The sequence below is a fragment of the Scyliorhinus canicula genome, chromosome 18 (genome assembly GCF_902713615.1).
Source record: "Scyliorhinus canicula chromosome 18, sScyCan1.1, whole genome shotgun sequence".
Classification (NCBI taxonomy): Eukaryota; Metazoa; Chordata; class Chondrichthyes; order Carcharhiniformes; family Scyliorhinidae; genus Scyliorhinus; species Scyliorhinus canicula.
The window spans coordinates 24,258,543-24,278,550 of NC_052163.1; the positions used below are offsets into that span (position 1 = coordinate 24,258,543).

General features: G+C 44.3%; 1 protein-coding gene across 1 annotated transcript in view; it reads right to left on the reverse strand.

The window, feature by feature from the left end:
- Positions 1–12,471: 12,471 nt before the first annotated feature.
- The window catches only part of fam20a (FAM20A golgi associated secretory pathway pseudokinase), a 90,451-nt gene continuing 82,914 nt past the window's right edge, over positions 12,472–20,008 (reverse strand). The window contains exons 9-11 of the mRNA XM_038777944.1: positions 19,575–19,656; positions 16,184–16,243; positions 12,472–14,148 (exon numbers count right to left, since the gene is read on the reverse strand). Of these exons, the coding sequence (XP_038633872.1) occupies positions 13,881–14,148; positions 16,184–16,243; positions 19,575–19,656 (410 nt within the window). The 3' untranslated portion in view covers positions 12,472–13,880. The remainder of the gene's footprint in view (positions 14,149–16,183; positions 16,244–19,574; positions 19,657–20,008) is intronic.

Here is a 20,008-nt window from a genome sequence, read left to right on the forward strand (position 1 = left end):
CTGTATGTTTTAAAAAGGTTAACTTGAGTTCATAGACTAAACATTGTTTTGCTTTTAAAAATATTTTTCCATTTCTGCTGTACCACACCTGTAGAGTGGGCCGTGTGCTCCCCATACCACAATCTATTAAAAGTTGTGGGTCAGGTGAACTCCGTGATACACTTTGGGGTTCTCTAAACCCTGGCCCATAACAAATTGAGGCTCGAGGGGGATAAATGTCCTTCTATTGGATTGGCTTAGTGAACTTAAAGACAGTGTGGGGTGAACATATTGTGGTACCTTTTCAGGTGTGGAATTCTAGTTTAAGTGGGGAGTGTGTTGTGGACAATGGCTCTTTCAGAGGCTCTGAAGTTTTTGGGGGTGGAGACAGTCACATGCAGTACCTTAAAGACAGAGACTAAAAGCAGACTGTTAGATTTGGCAAAAACATTGCAGTTAACATTACCTGACAAAATGCGAAAAGGTGAGGTAATTATGGCAGTGGCTAAGCATTTAAAGTTGCCTGAGATACAGTCTGACTCATTAGAAATGGCAAAGATCCAGTTGCAGATTAAGCAACTTGAACATGAGAAAGTATTAAAGCAGCTTGAATACAAAAGAGAGGAAAAAGAGAGAGAGAGCGGCAAGAGAAAGAGATAGAGAGGAAAAAGAGAGAAGAAAGGAGAAAAGAAAGAAAGCTTGAGCAGAACAAAAAGAAAGAGAAAGGGAGATACAGATCAGGGAAAAAGATGAAGAGAGAGAGTTTGAACTTCAGAAAATGGCCATGAAACATGACTGTGAGACACAGTTAAAATTGACAGATGTAAAGGGAAATGTACAGTTGGATGATAGTGATGAGGATAGTGAGAAAGAGCGTCAAAGTCGAAGGCTTGGTGGGAATATATTTAAATATGTCCAAGCATTGCCAAAGTTTCACGAGAAGGAGGTGGAAGCCTTTTGATTTCATTTGAGAAGGTAGCAAAACAAATGAAATGGCCACAGGACATGTGGGTATTACTGATTCAAACAAAGCTGATAGATAGGGCTAGTGAAGTGTTTGCATCACTACCGGAGGAGGTATCTGGGACGTATGAGGAGCCGAAAAAATCCATCTTAGGTGCATATGAACTAGTGCCTGAAGCCTACAGACAAAGGTTTAGAAATTTAAGGATAGAATTTGGTCAAACATACATGGCGTTTGAAAGGCTCAAACAGAGTAATTTTGATAGGTGGATAAGGGCTTTGAAAATAGACAAAACGTATGAAGCTCTCAGAGAAATTATACTTTTGGAGGAGTTTAAATATTCAATTCCTGATGTAGTGAGAACTCATGTGGAAGAGCAGAGGGTTAAAACTGCGAGGTTGGCAGCAGAAATGGCAGATGATTATGAATTAATTCATAAATCAAAGCTTGGTTTCCTACATCAGTTTCAGCCTGTGAGGAATAGAAACTGGGGACATGAGAAATACTCAAGTGGTAAAGGTAAAGGTGATCTGATGGGAGATAATAAGGAGAGTGTACCTCAGACTAAAAAAGAAATCCAGGAGGGTGGAAGAGACATGAAAAGTTTCAAATGTTTTCACTGTAATAAACTAGGCCATGTAAAGTCACAGTGTTGGTGGTTGAAGAAAAGCACTGGGAAGGCTGATGTGGTAATACAGGATAAGACAGTGGGGTTTGTTAAAGTGGTAAAGGAAAGCCCAAGTGAAGCAAAGGAGATGCAAAACATTGTACAGTCTGATCAAGAGGTGATTGATAAGAAGGTGCCAGATCTCTTTAACAAATTTACTTGGGTGGGTAAAGTTTACTCAGATGTATCAGGAGGAGCAGGTAAAGAGTCACAATTTTAAGAGTTACAGGAGCTAGTCAATCTTTAATGGTAAGAGATGAGGAGTTATGTACTTTGAGAAGAATGTTGCCAGAAAAGGTGGTAATATGTGGAATTCAGGATGAGAGAAGTAGTGTTCCATTATATAAGGTGAGGTTGGAAAGTCCAGTGAAGAGTGGTGAAGTGGTAGTAGGAGTAATAGAGAAACTATCTTATCCAGGAATACAGTTTATCTTGGGTAATGATATAGCTGGATTGCAGGTGGGAGTGATCGCAGGCAACAAAAGATATAGAAATAAAATGGATGTATCAGAAAGCATATACGGAAGAGGAATCTGGGTGTATACCAGAGTATTATTACCGTAAAAGTGATGTCTTGATGAGAAAATGGAGACCTTTACATATGCAGGTGGATGAAAAGTGGGCAGAAGTTCATCAAGTAGTATTGCCGGTAGGGTATAGAGTTGCACATGAGGTACCAGTGGGAGGTCATTTAGGAATAAGGAAAACTCAAGCTAAAATACAAAAAGATTTTTATTGGCCTGGACTAAATAAAGATGTAGTTAAATTTTGCCAATCATGTCACACATGTCTTGGGCAGCACGGTAGCATTGTGGATAGCACAATCGCTTCACAGCTCCAGGGTCCCAGGTTCGATTCCGGCTTGGGTCACTGCCTGTGCAGAGTCTGTAAATCCTCCCCGTGTGTGCGTGGGTTTCCTCCGGGTGCTCTGGTTTCCTCCCACAGTCCAAAGGTGTGCAGGTTAGGTGGATTGGCCATGATAAATTGCCCTTAGTGTTGGGTGGGGTTACTGGGTTATGGGGATAGGGTGGAGTTGTTGACCTTGGGTAGGGTGCTCTTTCCAGGAGCCGGTGCAGACTCGATGGGCTGAATGGCCTCCTTCCGCACTGTAAATTCTATGAAACAGGTCAAGTGATCAGGAAACCTCAAGCAGTGATGAAACCAGCACCCTTAATACCCATTCCAGAATTTGAGGAACCTTTTACAAGGGTCCTAATTGATTGCATAGGACCGCTTCCTAAAACAAAAAGTGGGAATCAATATCTTTTGACTATAATGGCTGTGTCTACTAGGTTTCCAGAGACCATTCCATTACATAATATTACAGCTAAAAAGATTGTGGAGGAAATACTTAAATTCTTTACTAGATATGGACTACCCACAGAAATACAATCGGATCAAGGATCAAATTTTACCTCCAGGTTATTCAAATAAGTTATGGATATCTTAGGAATAAAACAATTTATGTCAACTGCGTACCATCCAGAATCCCAGGGAGCGTTAGAAAGGTGGCATTGGACATTAAAGACAATGTTTAGGGCGTAGTGTCAAGATTATTCAGAGGATTGGGATAAAGGGATTCCATTTGTACTGTTTGAAATTAGGGATGCACCTAATGAGTCAACCAAATTTAGTCCTTTTGAACTAATTTTTGGTCATGAGGTAAGAGGACCACTTAAATTGATTAAGGAAAAATTGGTGAGGGAGAAATCAGAAATTACATTATTGGATTACGTGTCAGATTTTAGGGAACAATTGAATAGAGCAGGTGAATTGGCTAGACAACCTTTAAAAGTTGAACAACATGTGATGAAACGGGTCGTGGACAAGAAATCCAAAGTTCGTAGTTTTGCTGGTGGAGATAAAGTTTTAGTATTGTTACCATTGGTCGGTGAACTTTTAAAAGCTGGGTTTTGTACACCTTACCAGATTGAAAGGAAATTAAGTGAGGTGAATTATGTGGTAAAAACACCAGATAGAAGGAAGACTCACCGAGTGTGTTATGTGAATATGCTTAAAAGGTACTTTGAAAGAGAAGGAGAGAAAAAGGAGGAGGTTTTAATGATTCTAACTCAAAGTGATGAACCAAATCCAGATGAATGTGATACCTCAAATTAAATTGGAAAACGAGGATGTTCTTAAAAATTGGGATAAATTGTTGAGTTACCTTCCAGAGGAAAAACGGACTGACCTGAAAGAGTTATTGATATCACATGGGCAGGTTTGTTGAGATAAATTGGGAAGTATTAAAATGGCTATACATGATGTCGATACAACAACATCCATACAGACTTACCCCTTTAAAATTGGCACAGGTTAACAAAGAGATTGAGAGTATGCTTAAAAATGGCATAATTGAAGTGGGTTTCTGCCAATGGAGCTCACCCATAGTGATGGTGCCTAAACCAGATGGTACCCAATGGTTGTGTGTGGACTATAGAAAGGTTAATGCAGTTACAAGAACAGACTCTTATCCTATCCCACGTTTGGAGGATTGCATTGAAAAAGTGGGACAATCAGCTTTTATTTCTAAACTGGATTTACTTAAAGGTTACTGGCAGGTACCTTTATCCGAAAGGGCGAAGGAGATTTCAGCTTTTGTGGCTCCAGATGGTTATATACCAATTCAAAGTTATGCCATTTGGCATGAAAAATGCGCCAGCCACATTTCAACGGTTAACTAACAAAGTCATTTCAGGATTACCGAATTGTGCGGTATAATCGACGATCTGGTAATTTTCAGCCAGACATGGACAGAACATTTAAAATACCTGATGGAGTTATTTGATCGACTTCAGGAGGCGGGTTTGGTGATAAACCTAGCCTAAAGTGAATTTGGAAAGGCCCAAGTCACTTTCCTTGGCCATACAATTGGACAGGGTCAAATGGTCCCATGGGATATGAAAATAAAGGTTATTGGGTTAAAAGTTAAAGGTTATTCCGATGCCCTCGACACGACGGAAAATAATGCGATTTCTTGGTATGAGTGGATTTTACCGGAAATTTGTACCGAATTTTAGCAGTGTGGTCGCTCCACTGATGGACTTGCTCAAGAAGCGTAACAAATTCCAGTGGACAGCAGAGTGTCAACAGGCATTTGACGGCCTGAAGGCTGTGTTAACGACTGCTCCTGTGTTAGCCATCCCAAATTATACCAAACCATTCAAAGTGGCGGATGATGTGAGTGATGTGGGTGTAAGTGCGGTGCTTCTACAAGACGACGACGAAGGGCTAGAGCAGCCTATTGGTTATTTTTCAAAGAAATTGAATTCTCACCAGAAAAAGTATTCTACGATTGAGAAGGAGACTTTGAGTTTGATGCTGGCTTTGCAACATTTTCACATTTATGTGACCAGCAATCCGTTTGACACCGTTATATATACTGATCATAATCCGTTGACGTTTTTGGAGCGATTCCGGAATAACAGTGCAAGGCTGTTTTGCTGGAGTTTATTGTAACAGCCATTTCATTTAAAAATAGTACATGTGGCAGGATGAGAAAACGGGATAGCCGATGCTTTGTCACGAATGTGATGAATGGAAGCAGTTTCAGTTGGAGGAAGAAGAACGGGAAACAAAATGGACTATATTATTATACCTGTTTGCGTGTGCTGTTTTCTGAAAGGAGAAAGTATATTTACTGTGTGCATTTGTTAAAGGATAGTGAAAAATGAAACCATCTTGTAGTTGATGGTGTATTTTTTTTTTCTTGGGGGGAGGTGTCATGTGAGAGTACCTTTAAGAATTGGGTGCTTATGAAATGTACCTTTAAGAAATGGGTGTTTATCCGTGATATCAGAGTGTGGGTGGAGCAGGGCTGTCTGGCAGCTTTTTACTTTCATTTTAGGCTCTTTGCTGCAGGGTGTGTTTTAGCTTTGTTTTCAGTGTTGGAGCTGAAGCCAGACAGAGCAGGTGCACTGTTGACCTCTCTGCCGTTAAAAGACTATCTCTTGGACATTTGGTGAATTCAGAATTATAAATGTTCTCAGTAGTAAATGTAAACCTAATGTGCTTCTGTTAAAAGGTGTTTCTTTTGTCTTCTGGATGTTGTTTCGGAAGTTATTAAGGATTACTTAGTGTTGTATTCTTTGGGGGTCGTATTTTAATTAATGGTTGCTAAGAGGTTCACTGTATGTTTTAAAAAGGTTAATTTGAGTTCATAGAATAAACATTGTTTTGCTTTAAAAAATACTTTTCCATTTCTGCTGTACCACACCTGTAGAGTGGGCCGTGTGCTCCCCATACCACAATCTATTAAAAGTTGTGGGTCAGGTGAATTCCACTTTGGGGTTCTCTAAACCCTGGCCCATAACACATTCTTATCTATCTCTTTATAGCCAGAGAATCATCCATAATGGCTTCTCTTCCTACACCCACTCTGTTACCCCTAGCATACTCGAACCATCTTTCTTGGGCCCCTCTTACTTCTCATCTGCCTGCTCGACCCTTGGTGACAACACAGCGCACACGTATGCTGACAACACTAAGCTTTACTTCACCATCGCCTGTCTCCAAATTGCCAGCCTGCTTGTCCAGCATCCAGTACTGGATGAGCAGAAATGTTATGCAATTAAGATTAGGAAGGTCAAAGCCATTGTCTTTGGTCCCCTTTCCAAACTAATTTCCTTAGCCTCCAATCCCATTCCGTTCCCTGGGAACTATCTGAGGCTGAAACACAGTTCGAAACCTTGATGTGATAATCGACCCCCAGGTGGGCCTCTGGTCACACGTCCTCAGCACTGTTAAGACTGCAGAGTTCCAGCTCTGTAATATTACCTGATTCCGCCCTGTCTCAGCCTCTCAGCTGCTTAAACTCTCATCTCTGCCTTTGTTACCTCCAGATTTGACTATAGCAACAGGCTCCCAGCCAGCCTCTATCTAAGACTCTTCTGCCAGCGTTCCAACTCTCACAAAGTCCCGTTCACCTATGACCTCTGTGCTTAAGCAATGCCTCAACTTAAAAATTCTCATTCTTGTTTTCAATTCCCTCCCTTGCCTCACCCCCTCCGTAATCTCCTCCAGGCCCACAGCTCTCGGTTATCTCTGCTGCTCCAATTCTGGCCCTGTCAGCTTCTCCGTTTTTAACTACGGCAGCGCCCTCAGCTGACAGGCCTTAAGTTCTGAAATCTCCCTAAACCCCTCTGAGTAAAACATAGAACATAGAACAGTACAGCACAGAACAGGCCCTTCGGCCCTCGATGTTGTGCCGAACTTTGTCTGAAACCAAGATCAAGCTATCCCACTCCCTATCATTCTGGTGTGCTCCATGTGCCTATCCAATAACCGCTTGAAAGTTCCTAAAATGTCCGACTCCACGATCGCAGGCAGTCCATTCCACACACTAACCAATCTCTGAGTAAAGAACCTACCTCGGACATCCCTCCTATTTGATGGAAATCAGCTCCACTCCACCTCCTCCCATTCACACGCTCATAGACAGTCCCCGGACCACACGGGAACCCGGCTTCCAGCCTCCTCTCATAGGTTCGCCCCTCCCACTTCCTCCACCAATTCCCCTCTGAATTTTCCCCACTCAGCCTGCCTCTCACCCGACCACCCAGCCGACGCTAGTCACCCCACCCCTGCCCCATCCCACACCCCAGCTTATCCATCATCCTGGGAGCTCATTGTCGTTTTTTGAGCTTGCCCCTCCCCCCAGCCACCCCCTGCAGGAGAAGGCACCTGGACAGATTCCGCTACTGTTAAGGGGCTAGCACCATCGCGACATGTTGCACAATCGATTCTAATGAGAAACGGTGCCGGACTCGCTGGATTCACAATTGACACTTAGGAGGCTGACAAGTTGCAGCTGCACATACACACTTCACTCCTCATACACACCATCTTGACGCCGCACTCACCCGCTATCCGGTAGTCACCAGCCGCAACAGCGATGCCGAGACCAAGCGCCAATTATTAGTGGTCTCCACAAGTGGAGACCAGTCATATGGGCAGCACGGTAGCATGGTGGTTAGCATAAATGCTTCACAGCTCCAGGGTCCCAGGTTCGATTCCCGGCTGGGTCACTGTCTGTGCGGAGTCTGCACGTCCTCCCCGTGTGTGCGTGGGTTTCCTCCGGGTGCTCCGGTTTCCTCCCACAGTTCAAAGATGTGCGGGTTAGGTGGATTGGCCATGCTAAATTGCCCGTAGTGTCCTAAAAAGTAAGGTTAAGGGGGGGTTGTTGGGTTACGGGTATAGGGTGGATATGTGGGTTTGAGTAGGGTGATCATTGCTCGGCACAACATCGAGGGCTGAAGGGCCTGTTCTGTGCTGTACTGTTCCAAGTCTATAATGGCTATCGGCTGCCTCGTAGGCCATTGGAGCATCCAGGTTGGATAGGGAAGTATCTGGCACTCCACCTGGCACCAAGGCACCCTGGTAAGTCTGGGTGAATACCAATCTGGGTCTCACAGGGGAAAAACCCTACCAAACTTGACAATATTCCATATTCAGGCAACATTCCTCAAATAGAATAAACTTACAATAGTTAGACAACTACTCAAAGTTATACAACTACTACTCTGTCCCTCTATCTCTCTTTCTGTCTTTAAAGCACTCCTTAAAACCTAACTCTTTCACCACTTCTAATATTTTCACATGTGCCTTATAGGCCCTAACAGCATCCTTTTCATTAGGATTTTCCCTCCTGGTCCCTGCATAGTGACGAGCTTAATAAGGTCACAGGGAAAGTCCAGGAGCAGAACCTATCGGGTTGCCCTTCAAAAGAGCTGCAACAACCCAATAGATCATTGGTTCTTGTACAATTTTGTGGGCTCCTTAAATCACTGACATTAAGGACTTTCAACAAAGGTAGTTTGTTTCTAAACTCACAGCTATAAAGAGTTCTTGTGCTCCCAGGGGTAACTGACTCTCATGTTCCCACCACATGACTGCTTATGTAGCCGCGTCATTATAGAATCATACAACTTACAGTGCAGAAGGAGGCCATTCGGTCCATCGAGTCTGCATGGTCCCTTGAAAGGAGCACCCAATTTAAGCTCACACCTCCACCCTATCCCTATAATCCAGGTACTCCCCCTAAGCTTTTTGGACACTGAGGGCAATTTAGCATGGCCAATCCACCTAACCTGCACATCTTTGCACATGTTATCATGTAACCACTCAGCTTAAATCTTTCTCAGTTTAGTTGGGACTCCCAGTGTCATGAGATGTAACAGTGCTTCCATAGGAAACTGTGTACAGACCATTGTGTGACATGCAATTAATCAAACTGACAATGCACAACTATTTACAGATATATGTTGATGCCCAGATTAGGCTGTAATAACTAGTGCATAGGCCATCACGTCACCTTCTCTCCCCCACACCCACCCACCCCTCCTTGGGACAAAGAGTTTGACGCCAAAAGTCAGTGAACGGTTAAATGTTGGGCAGCATGGTGTCACAGTGGTTAACACAGTTGCCTCACGGCGCTGAGGACCTGGGTTCGATCCTGACCAGTGGTCACTATCTGTGTGGAGTTTGCACATTCTCCGTGGGTCTCATCCTCACAACCCGAAGATATGCTAAATTGCCCCTTAATTGGAAAAAAAAAGAATCGGGTACTTCAAATTTATTAAAAAAGGTTACATGGTAATAAAGCCGTGGAGTCTTGTGTTCAACCAGTTCAGGCGTCCAGAGTATGTGATTACGCTGACAGGTGGTGTTCTTGTCTTTCTGTGACCAGTGTCCTCACTGGTAGCAACATGGGATGTTTCATCTGTGTGTTTAACAAGTGCAGGATTCTCTAAGTTGGCCCATGTAGGACTCTACATGTCCGCTGGTGCAGGGGTCCATGCCATAGGCCAGATGACTGAAATGTTGTGTTATCTGCTGGTGCTGATTCTGCTACCTGCAGAAGGTAACGGCGATTGCGTACATAGTGGGCACCAAATGTCACTACCACATAACTGATCAGTTGTGAGGCATTACAGTAGAGCACCGCAAACTTGTCATGGCTAAATGCTGCCTGAATACTGACTGTTTGACCTGGTGTTAGAGGGCCAAGTTTATGGACATCTATATCGTAGTGCACTTTGATTCTCAATCTGCATTGCAGGAGGGCCTTGTTCATGTTGGTTTCACGTTCAGGCTGCAGCAGAGCCTTGGAAATAGGAATTGTGTTCCTGGCGTGCCTGCAAAAAAGTCTTTGTGCTGATGAGGGGAGGCCCTGTCGTGGTAGATTTTGCGGGTTGAAGAGTGCAGAGTACTAGCCTGTGCAATGCTGCGCACATTTCTCGGAAAGGTGCTTGGCTGAGTGAACCACCCATTCTGCCAAACCGTTTGACCATGGATATGGGGAGCTGCCCATGATATGCTCAAAGTCTCATGTGCGTGCAACTTGCAAAATTCAACAGAGACAAATTGGCGAGTGTTGTCTGTCATGCGTCTCTGTGGGATGCCGTGTGTGGCAAAGCATCTCTTAGACTTGATGATTATTGTTTTACTCATGATGTTTGGCAGGTGGTCAAGTTCAAACCACCCTGAATATGAATCAACTAAGACGAAGGCCGCGAATCTCCCCCCAAACTTTCAAGTTAATTTGTGGCGGGTTTTTCAGGGAGTTTAGCCGGCGAGTTCCCCACCACTATTCAATGACACTTAGTCACTTTTTGGGCCCTGGGTAGTTTCCGGCCGGTTTAGCCCACCCTGAGGATTTTTTTTTAGCACTGGGGAGTTGAACTCAGAGATGGGGCCACCCTTTTGAAAGGGTGCCCCGATCTCTAAGTGAGCTTGTGGGCTCTCCTCCCCCGCCCCCCCCTCCATGGGCAATGTTAGCCCCTACACACATGGACACTACCCCACACCCCAAATGAGGCACCCCGCTATGGGGTCCCCCCTCTTCTGCACCCCCCAAGCCCCCTTACTGCACCCTCTCCCTTCTAGGACTACCACCCATCTACCCCCCCCCCCCCCAACATCCCAGAGGGCCGTACTTACTTGCCCTGCACTCCCCCACCCTTCAACCCCACCCCTGTTGGCTTGACAGTGCCATTGTGCCTTCTAGATAGTGGACAGGCTTGGGAGTCAAGAGGTGAGTTACTCACCGCAGGATTCCTAGGCTCTTACCTGCTCTTGTAGTCACAGTATTTGTATGGCTAGTCCACAATAGTCCTCAATACCGGTGCCCCGCAAGGCTGCATACTTCGCCCCCTACTCTACTCCCTGTACACACACGACTGCGTGGCAAAACTTGGTTCCAACTCCATCTACAAGTTTGCTGACGATATGACCATAGTGGGCTGGATCTCGAATAACGAGTCAGAATACAGGAGGGAGATAGAGAGCCTGGAGGAGTGGTGTAACGACAACAATCTCTCCCTCAATGCCAGCAAAACTAAAGAGCTGGTCATTGACATCAGGAAGCAAAGTACTGTACACACCCCTGTCAGCATCAACGGGGCCGAGGTGGAGATGGTTAGCAGTTTCAAATTCCTAGGGGTGCACATCACCAAAAATTTGTCCTGGTCCACTCACGCCGACGCTATTACCAAGAAAGCACAACAGCGCCTATACTTCCTCAGGAAACTAAGGAAATTCGGCATGTCCACATTAACCCTTACCAACTTTTACAGATGCACCATAGAAAGCATCCTATCGGGCTGCATCACAGCCTGGTATGTCAACTGCTTGGCCCAGGACCGCAAGGAACTTCAGCGAGTCGTGAATACCGCCCAGTCCATCACACGAACCTGCCTCCCATCCATGGACTCCATCTACACCTCCTGCTGCCTGGGGAAAGCGGGCAGCATAATCAAGGATCCTTCCCACCCGGCTTACTCACTTTTCCAACTTCTTCCATCGGGCAGGAGATACAGAAGTCTGAGAACATGCACGAACAGACTCAAAAACAGCTTCTTCCCCACTGTCACGAGACTCCTAAATGACCCTCTTATTGACTAACCTCATTAACACTACACCCTGTATGCTTCATCCGATGCCAATGCTTATGTAGTTACATTGTATATCTTGTGTTGCCCTATTACGTATTTTCTTGAATTTTGTTTAATTCCCTTTTCTTCCCAGGTACTGAATGATCTGTTGAGCTGCTTGCAGAAAAATACTTTTCACTGTACCTCGGTACACGTGACAATAAACAAATCCAATCCAATCCAATCCAGTTTCAGGTCAATGGTAACCCCCCCCCCCCCCCCCCCCACGGATGTTGACAGTAGGAGATTTAACAATGGTAATGCCATTGAATGTCAAGGGACGATGGTTAGATTCTCTCTTGTTGCTGATGTCATTGCCTGGCACTTGTGTGGCATGAATGTTACTTGCCACTTGTCAGCCCAAGCCTGGATTTTATCCAGTTCTTTCTGTATTTGGACATGGAATGCTTCAATAGCTGAGGAGTCGCAAATGGTGCTGAACATTGTGTAATCATCAGCAAGCATCCCCACTTCTGACCTTATGGTGGAACGGAGGTCATTAATGAAGTAGCTGAAGATGGTTATACCTAGGAGACTACCCTGAGGAGCTCCTGCAATGATGTCCGAAAACTGAGATGACTGACCTCTAACAACCACAACCATATTCCTTTGTGCCAGGCATGATTCCATCCAGCGGAGAGTTTTCCTCCCCATTCCTGGGGGATGTTCCTGGCCATTGTCTACTTCTGTACAATCAGAAATCATTTATGTACTAAACAAAATTTGAATTGTTCGATAATTTGAATGAAACCACAGAAATGATACAGCAAGGTGAGAATTTACAGTCAGAAAATTTGTGTTGTCAGTCTTAGTTAAGTGGACTTTACTACTTTTTGACATTTGTTTGTTGCCTAAGAAGTGGCAGCCTGAGACATGATAAAAAACTTTTATATAGATCAAAATAAATAAACTGAGTGCTGGCAACCAGCTGGTTGTGGATGGGCAGGCCATTTTTATTCTGCATGGAGCATTCATAAATTTCTGGAAAGCAAACTGGATTTTGAAACTCTTATTTATAAAGCAACCATTATGTTCTCCCACTCTTGTCTGTTCGGATGTGGAGGTATCAGGGGTGAGTTTTACTCCCTCCGTCTAATGTCAAAGGGGTGTTTGCAGTGTTAAGATGGAAGAGGATCAACTAACTGCCCCTTCCTGATCCACTGCCATTGCAACTTGGGCTTTCCTAGGGTGGCCCAAACATGGGAACATTATTAATTGATGCAAATTAGGGTCCTATCATGTACATCAGGCCCCAGTGCAATCTTGAGGGTTTGCTTGGTGGAGTGTACGCTTCATTTGTTTGTTTTTTTAAGAAAAGGTTTTTGAGAGTACCCAATTATTGTTTTGCCAATTAAGGGGCAATTTAGCTTGGCCAATCCACCTAGCCTGCACATCTTTGGGTAGTGGGGGTGAAACCCACGCAGACATGGGGAGAATGTGCAAACTCCACACGGACAGTGACCCAGGGCCGGGATTTGAACCCGGGTCCTCTGCTCCGCAGTCCCAGTGCTAACCACTGCACCACACGCTGCCTTTATGCTTCATTTGTTAACCTGGTGGTCAATAGTGCTCACTGTTGTGCTGACCTCTGGGAGAGAGCAGGTAGATCACTGGCTGCATGTTACTGAGGACCTGCCGTCACAATGGACTGGGCCTCCTTCCAGGAATTTCTGGCACCTGGCAAGCGCACACCACGCTGGCCGACTGTCCAACAGCTAAAGTTGACCCCGTTACGGTTTAAGGACTACTGAGATTCCGATAAATTTCCATCAAGTAACAGAACTCGAGCCTTGAACCCACCTTGCCCATTTAAATGTTTGTAATTGAAGTATGACAGCCCTCTGTATAATATTGCCCCAGGCAGGCACTGAAATCCAGGTATGGGCTTCACTGTTGAAGTGCCAGTGCCCCACCTCGAAACAGGAGAAGCTCTCATAGCAGGACGAGATGAATAGGGTGATTTCCTCACCCTCCTGGCACAGTATTCGACCGATGAGCTAGTGCTCCATCTATTGGCTCAGACACAAAATGAACCCGTCAAACCTGAGCAGCAAAATCAAGTAATTTCACGAAAGCTCCCAACCTCATATTCTGAACGACTGGGGGAGCCAGGCTACTGAGATGGGTAAAATTGTGCTGTTTTAAACATGGCTATGAATCAGTCAGCAGTAGTGCATTTTCAGAAATAGTTGAGGGTGGCCCAAGAAACAAAAACTATCCAACAGTTCAACAGAGGGCTTGTTTTTTTTTCAAAATGCGAGGAGAATTCTGTTCTCATTGGAGTTTCTGTCATTTCCGTCTTCTCCCCTTGTGGTTATGACAGGAAGCGAGAGGCCAGTTATCGAGCCAGCACACTGCTGTTGAAATCTATGAAGTCAAACTCGTCTCCCACATCATCCTTAATTACATCGCCATCTTTGTGTTGCTGCAAACATTTCTGGACTGCCTTTAGGATTGCCTGCAGCCGCCGGTCCAAGGCAAGCAAATGAGGCTCTGTCAAAACTGGACTGAGAGCATCGTGAAGCAGGGATTCCCGCATAATGTCACTCAATCGATAATCCGGCTGTGACAATAGATCCAAACGTAGTAGTGTTGACTTCTTTATTCTATAAATTAGACAGTACAACCATTAGGGTATTCAGCAGGAAACATATTGGACTGGATCTTGCATTAAGAATGACATGGAGATGCCGGCGTTGGACTGGGGTGAGCACAGTAAGAAGTCTAACAACACCAGGTTAAAGTCCAACAGGTTTGTTTCAAACACTAGCTTTCGGAGCACTGCTCCTTCCTCAGGTGAATGAGGAGGTATGTTCCAGAAACGTGTATATAGACAAATTCAAAGATGCCAGACAATGCTTAGAATGCGAACATTTGCAGGTAATCAAGTCTTTACAGACCCAGAGATAGGGGTAACCCCGGGTTAAAGAGGTGTGAATTGTCTCTAGCCAGGACAGTTGGTAGGATTTAGCAATCCTACCGCGTCCTGAAGGCCGCCTTGGAGAACGCGTACCCGGAGATCAGAGGCTGAATGCCCTTGACTGCTTAAGTGTTCCTCGACTGGAAGGGAACATTCCTGCCTGGTGATTGTTGCGCGATGTCCGTTCATTCGTTGTCTCAGCGTCTGCATGGTCTCGCCAACGTACCATGCTTCGGGACATCCTTTCCTGCAGCGTATGAGGTAAACAACGTTGGCTGAGTCACACGAGTATGTACCACGTACCTGGTGGGTGGTGTTCTCGCGTGTAATGGTGGTATCCATGTCGATGATCTGGCATGTCTTGTAGAGATTGCCATGACAGGATTGTGTGGTGTCGTGGTCGCTGTTCTGAAGGCTGGGTAGTTTGCTGCAAACAATGGTTTGTTTGAGGTTGCGCGGTTGTTTGAAGGCAAGTAGTGGGGGTGTGGGGATGACCTTGGCAAGATGTTCATCTTCATCAATGATGTGTTGAATGCTGCGAAAAAGATGTCGTAGTTTCTCCACTCCGGGAAAGTACTGGACGACGAAAGGTACTCTATCGGTTGTGTCCCGTGTTTGCCTTCTGAGGAGGTCGGTGCGGTTTTTTGCTGTGGCACGTTGGAACTGTCGATCGATGAGTCGAGCGCCATATCCCGTTCGTACGAGGGCATCCTACAGCGTCTGTACATGTCTGTTACGCTCCTCCTCGTCTGAGCAGAAACCTGTAGCCAAGTTCCGCACACATGAGGCCTCAACCGGGACCCGGGATTCATGTCGCAATACATTCATCCCCCACCATCTGGCCTGGGCTTGCAAAATCCTACCAACTGTCCTGGCTAGAGACAATTTACACCTCTTTAACCTGGGGTTACCCTATTTTTGGATCTGTAAAGATTTAATTACCTGCAAATGCTCACATTCTAAGCATTGTCTGGCATCTTTGAATTTGTCTATATATATGTTTCTGGAACATACCTCTTCATTCACCTAAGGAAGGAGCAGTGCTCCGAAAGCTGGTGTTTGAAACAAACATATTGGACTTTAACCTGGTGTTGTAAGACTTCTTACTGCATTAAGAATAATAGTGAGGGTATCTGCACTTACTGTTAAGGAGCAAATCAGACAGCAATATCCAGTGTCTGTACCGGTACATTAAATGCAGAAATCTGGAAGTTACTGTCCAGGTTTCCCTGCTCCTCCACAAACTTCACTACATGGATGCCTCACTGAGAGATTTGACATTCGAAACACATATAGAGGCCATGGGGTTGGTGTACCCACTCACTCATTATCCACTAACCATGCCAGAGAACCTTTGGGCTAGTCCCTTCAAGTGTATGTGAATTTTTAACAAGGTGATAAGTTTAATTACAGCCAAGTCACCTCTCTGGCACTGAACATTTTAATTTTACAAGTGTGGAGTCTCATTCCTTAAAATTTTAATTGTTGCTAAGAGTTTTTTTATAAAATTAAATTAATCCTCGTGCTTGGTCAGCATACTTGAAATAAAAGATTAGCAGCTTGTCCATTGCCTGCAGAGGCTGGGCACAGAGGCCTCTCTGCTAAATTGGCATGGTGTTGTACTCATGACTGAGACACAGGACAGCACAGGCACAGCACAGGCCAATTTTGAACCCATTTGTCTTCATCTATATGAAGCCACCCTGACAGTGCGGGATTACCTGCAGCATTGAGTCAGAGGGGCAAGGATGGAGAGTTCATCATGTGAGTGCTTCCCAAACCTGAGAAAAAGAAGGAAATTGGTTAAAAACTAGTTTGTTAAAGTTGGCAATAAAGCATCATCATTCAGATGTGCGTATCAGGATGAATACAAACTGAAATATAATCAAGGTTGGTTTGATGTCAGTATTAGACTGCCGGACAAGCCTGCAATACATCTTCATGACCCTTATCAATCAAAATTAGACACTGTGTCACATCAGAAGATATTGGGACAGATGGTCAGGAGTTTGGTCAAAATGGGGCGCTGCACTGTACTAAAATGCTACATAAATACCAAGGTGCCATTGTAGAAATAATGACAAAATAGGTTTGTGATAGCAAAATCGCAACAACAGTGCCGGCTTTTCACAGCAGGGCAGAATTCTCAAAAAGAAGTCTATAAATTTTCATATAAATGACTGATGTGATTTTTGTTTGGGTTTACTGTGACTTATCAAATTATCTGCTGATTTGAATAAAGCCAGGAAACTACAAGTATGATAAACCAATGACGGAAAGTGAAAGCTGGGATGTTGCCATGTTTCAGCTGGGGATTTAACTGGTATCTATTCCGGAACAACAATCAGCAAAGATGAATCAATCACCTTGTGTCTTGGACAGGGTCAGAAAAATTGACTTTGACATATTCTGCGATCAGAAATAACTTCTGCCGTTCTCTACGTTTAAAAAAAATAAAATAAAATTGTGTGTTGCTATTGCTACGTTGGCTGTTCTGAGGTCATAACATAAGCCACTAACAACCAATTACTCGAGATGTTGGAAATTTGCAAAGCTCAGCCAGCTCTGTTTCTCCAAGCAGCAGGTTTTTCCACAAAGAGTCTGAAATACCTTTTGTCTCTGCTGATTATTAAAGAAAGATTTGAGCTGGATTCTCACCACAGACGTCACGTCTAGGTAAATTACAAAACTAGCATAGACTAGTTATTACAAATCCAGACTGTCTGCCTACTCATTTCATGCACACCTTTTGGAAATGGTGACGATGGACTGCTGATTTCATATCAGCCTAATATTCCGCAGACTTACTTATCACCCCAAAAACTGCCCAGAGGTGTTCAGCTCAGACTGGACTGGGATTTCTCCTCATTCATTGCCAATGTTGTTCGCAATCTCGCTCTCCAGTAGTCTTTAACATTCTCACAATGTCCCTTTTATATTTTTGAGAACATTATATCCAAAATGCACCGTCGAAACGACTGCGGTTACCATCTCCGTGCCAAGGCTGCCAGTTTCCAGTCCTCCCCGACACCTGAGGTAAGCTGTCAGAAATCAGCAGGGGAAACCTATTTTCCACTGGACGAAAAGGACTGGTGCCACAATAAGAGTGAAAACAAGGAAGCTGCCTTTGATGGTGCACCGGCCAATAACATTTTTTAAATGTTTCCTTCTGTGTAACCAGGAGCTGTTTTATCAATGGCCAGGGCCTCAGCTCTGTGCTTGCTCAGCACTTGGATGGTCTTGATACATTTTTTTAAAATTCCCATTGCTAATCCGCAGTTCACAGATGGATCAGATGTTCCTTCTCTTCCGTCTTTGTCGCATACGGTAAGAAATCAAACAGTTGAAACCATTCTTTTTAGAATCTAAATCCAAGAATGCAAGGAGCAGACAGAATGTGTTTGCTTGCCATAACACACAAATCAGAGCATGGCCCCTCTTGGTTTAAATGCACCAATATTGAGATGGAGTTCCCACAGAACTTAAAATGTGTAACTAACAGTTATGAAAAACGGTTCATATTTGGGCAGGGCTTGGCAGAATGGGAATAGATAGGAAATAGTGACTGCCAATGTAAAGCAGAATTGGGGAGAATTAGGGGCAGCACGGTAGCACAGTGGTTAGCACTATAGCTTCACAGCGCCAGGGTTCCAGGTTCGATTCCAGGCCTGGGTCACTGTCTGTGCAGAATCTGCACCTCCTCCTCGTGTCTGCGTGGGTTTCTTGCGGGTGCTCCGGTTTCCTCCAACGAGTCCCGAAAGATGTGCTGTTAGGTAATTTGGACAGTCTGAATTCTCCCTCTGTGTACCCGAACAGGCGCTAGAATATGGTGACTAGGGGATTTTCACAGTTACTTCATTGCAGTGCTAATGTAAGCCTACTTGTGACAATAAAGATTATTATTATTATTTCTAAAAAGAAATCTTCTGGTTTTCTGCTGTAACTCTGGCAGAAACAAAACAGCTCCGCTGGACACATATTTTATTTCTTGACTTGTTCCATTACCATCATCATTTAATAATAATAATAATAATCTTTATTGTCACAAATAGGTTTACATTAACACTGCAATGAAGTTACTGTGAAAATCCCCAGAATCGCCACACTCCGGCGTCTGATCGGGTACACTGAGGGAGCATTCAGACTGTCCAAATTACCTAACAGCATGTCTCTCAGGACTTGGGGAGGGATTAAACCGTAGCACCCGGAGGAAACCCATGCAGACATGGGGAGAACGTACAGACTCCACACAGACAGTGACCCAAGCCGGGAATCGAACCTGGGACCCTGGTGCTGTGAAGCAACAGTGCTATCCATTGTGCTATCGTGTCGCCTGCATAACCTCTCCTACCTCTCACCCTATCATAGATTTCCCATTTGTTCTTGCCTCTGCACCACCCCCATCCCAACAACCTCTTTTGCAGCCTCTTCATTTGCTTCAAACATGATATATTCCCAATTTATGAAAGGTCGTTAACCTGCAACGTTGCCTCTCCGCACACATGCTGCCTGACCTGTCTGATTTTATTTTTGATTTCCAGCAACCACAAATATTTTTCTTTTGGCTTCTTCATTATTATTCATTCAAGGGATGTGGGCATTGCTGGCTGGGCGAGCATTTATTGCCCAATGCCCATGCCTAATTGTCCCTGAGAAGGTGGTGATGAGCTGCCTTCTTGAACCGCTGATACCAACCTGGTTTGGGTAAACCCACAGTGCTCTTAGTGAGGGAGTTTCTGGAGCACGCCCTTGTTTGTTTTGGTTCTGGATCTGGATTGTCAAGATATGATGTGTGATCGTGAGTTACAGAAAGCTCACTGAGTTCACAGATGCAAATCATTCGATGGGTTGCACCTTACATGCAACTGTTGTGTGGGCTGCTGGTAAACAGGAACATCCATTCAGCTAAAAAGACTGAATCACGATGAGGTGACACAATGAGCCTTGTTGTAGTCTCACACTCTCACCCTGTTCTGTATGGGTTTATACCATCTAAGAAATCAAGTTCTTAAAATGAACCTGTTTTTAAAAAAAATTATAATACTTGTTCCTCTGGGTTCTGTTTTCATAATGTTAATAACACTGTATGTATAAACTGTACAAAGTTGTTACCCTCTGGCATTGTCGAAGTGAATGATATAACCATCCTTTCCAAACTTGGTGAAAACCTCAAAGTGATGTCGATCCATATTTCCTGTAAATAAATTTAGAAACATTGAAATTAGCAGCAGAAACGTTCACCAGGGCTGGCTTCATTTTGAGAAATTCACTGGTAGCTGTGTAAAGTTAGCTACTATAGTCCTTGCGATTTTGCTATCACAAACCTATTTTGTCATTATTTCTACAATGGTACCTTGGTATTTATGTAGCATTTTAGTACAGTGCAGCGCCCCATTTTGACCAAACTCCTGACCATCTGTCCCAATATCTTCTGATGTGACTCAGTGTCTAATTTTGACGTTCCATCATCTGAGTAAAATGTAATTAATTGTAAATATTAATCGTTGAACGTTTCCTATAGGTTTTCTTGTGCTGTCTGTCCACTG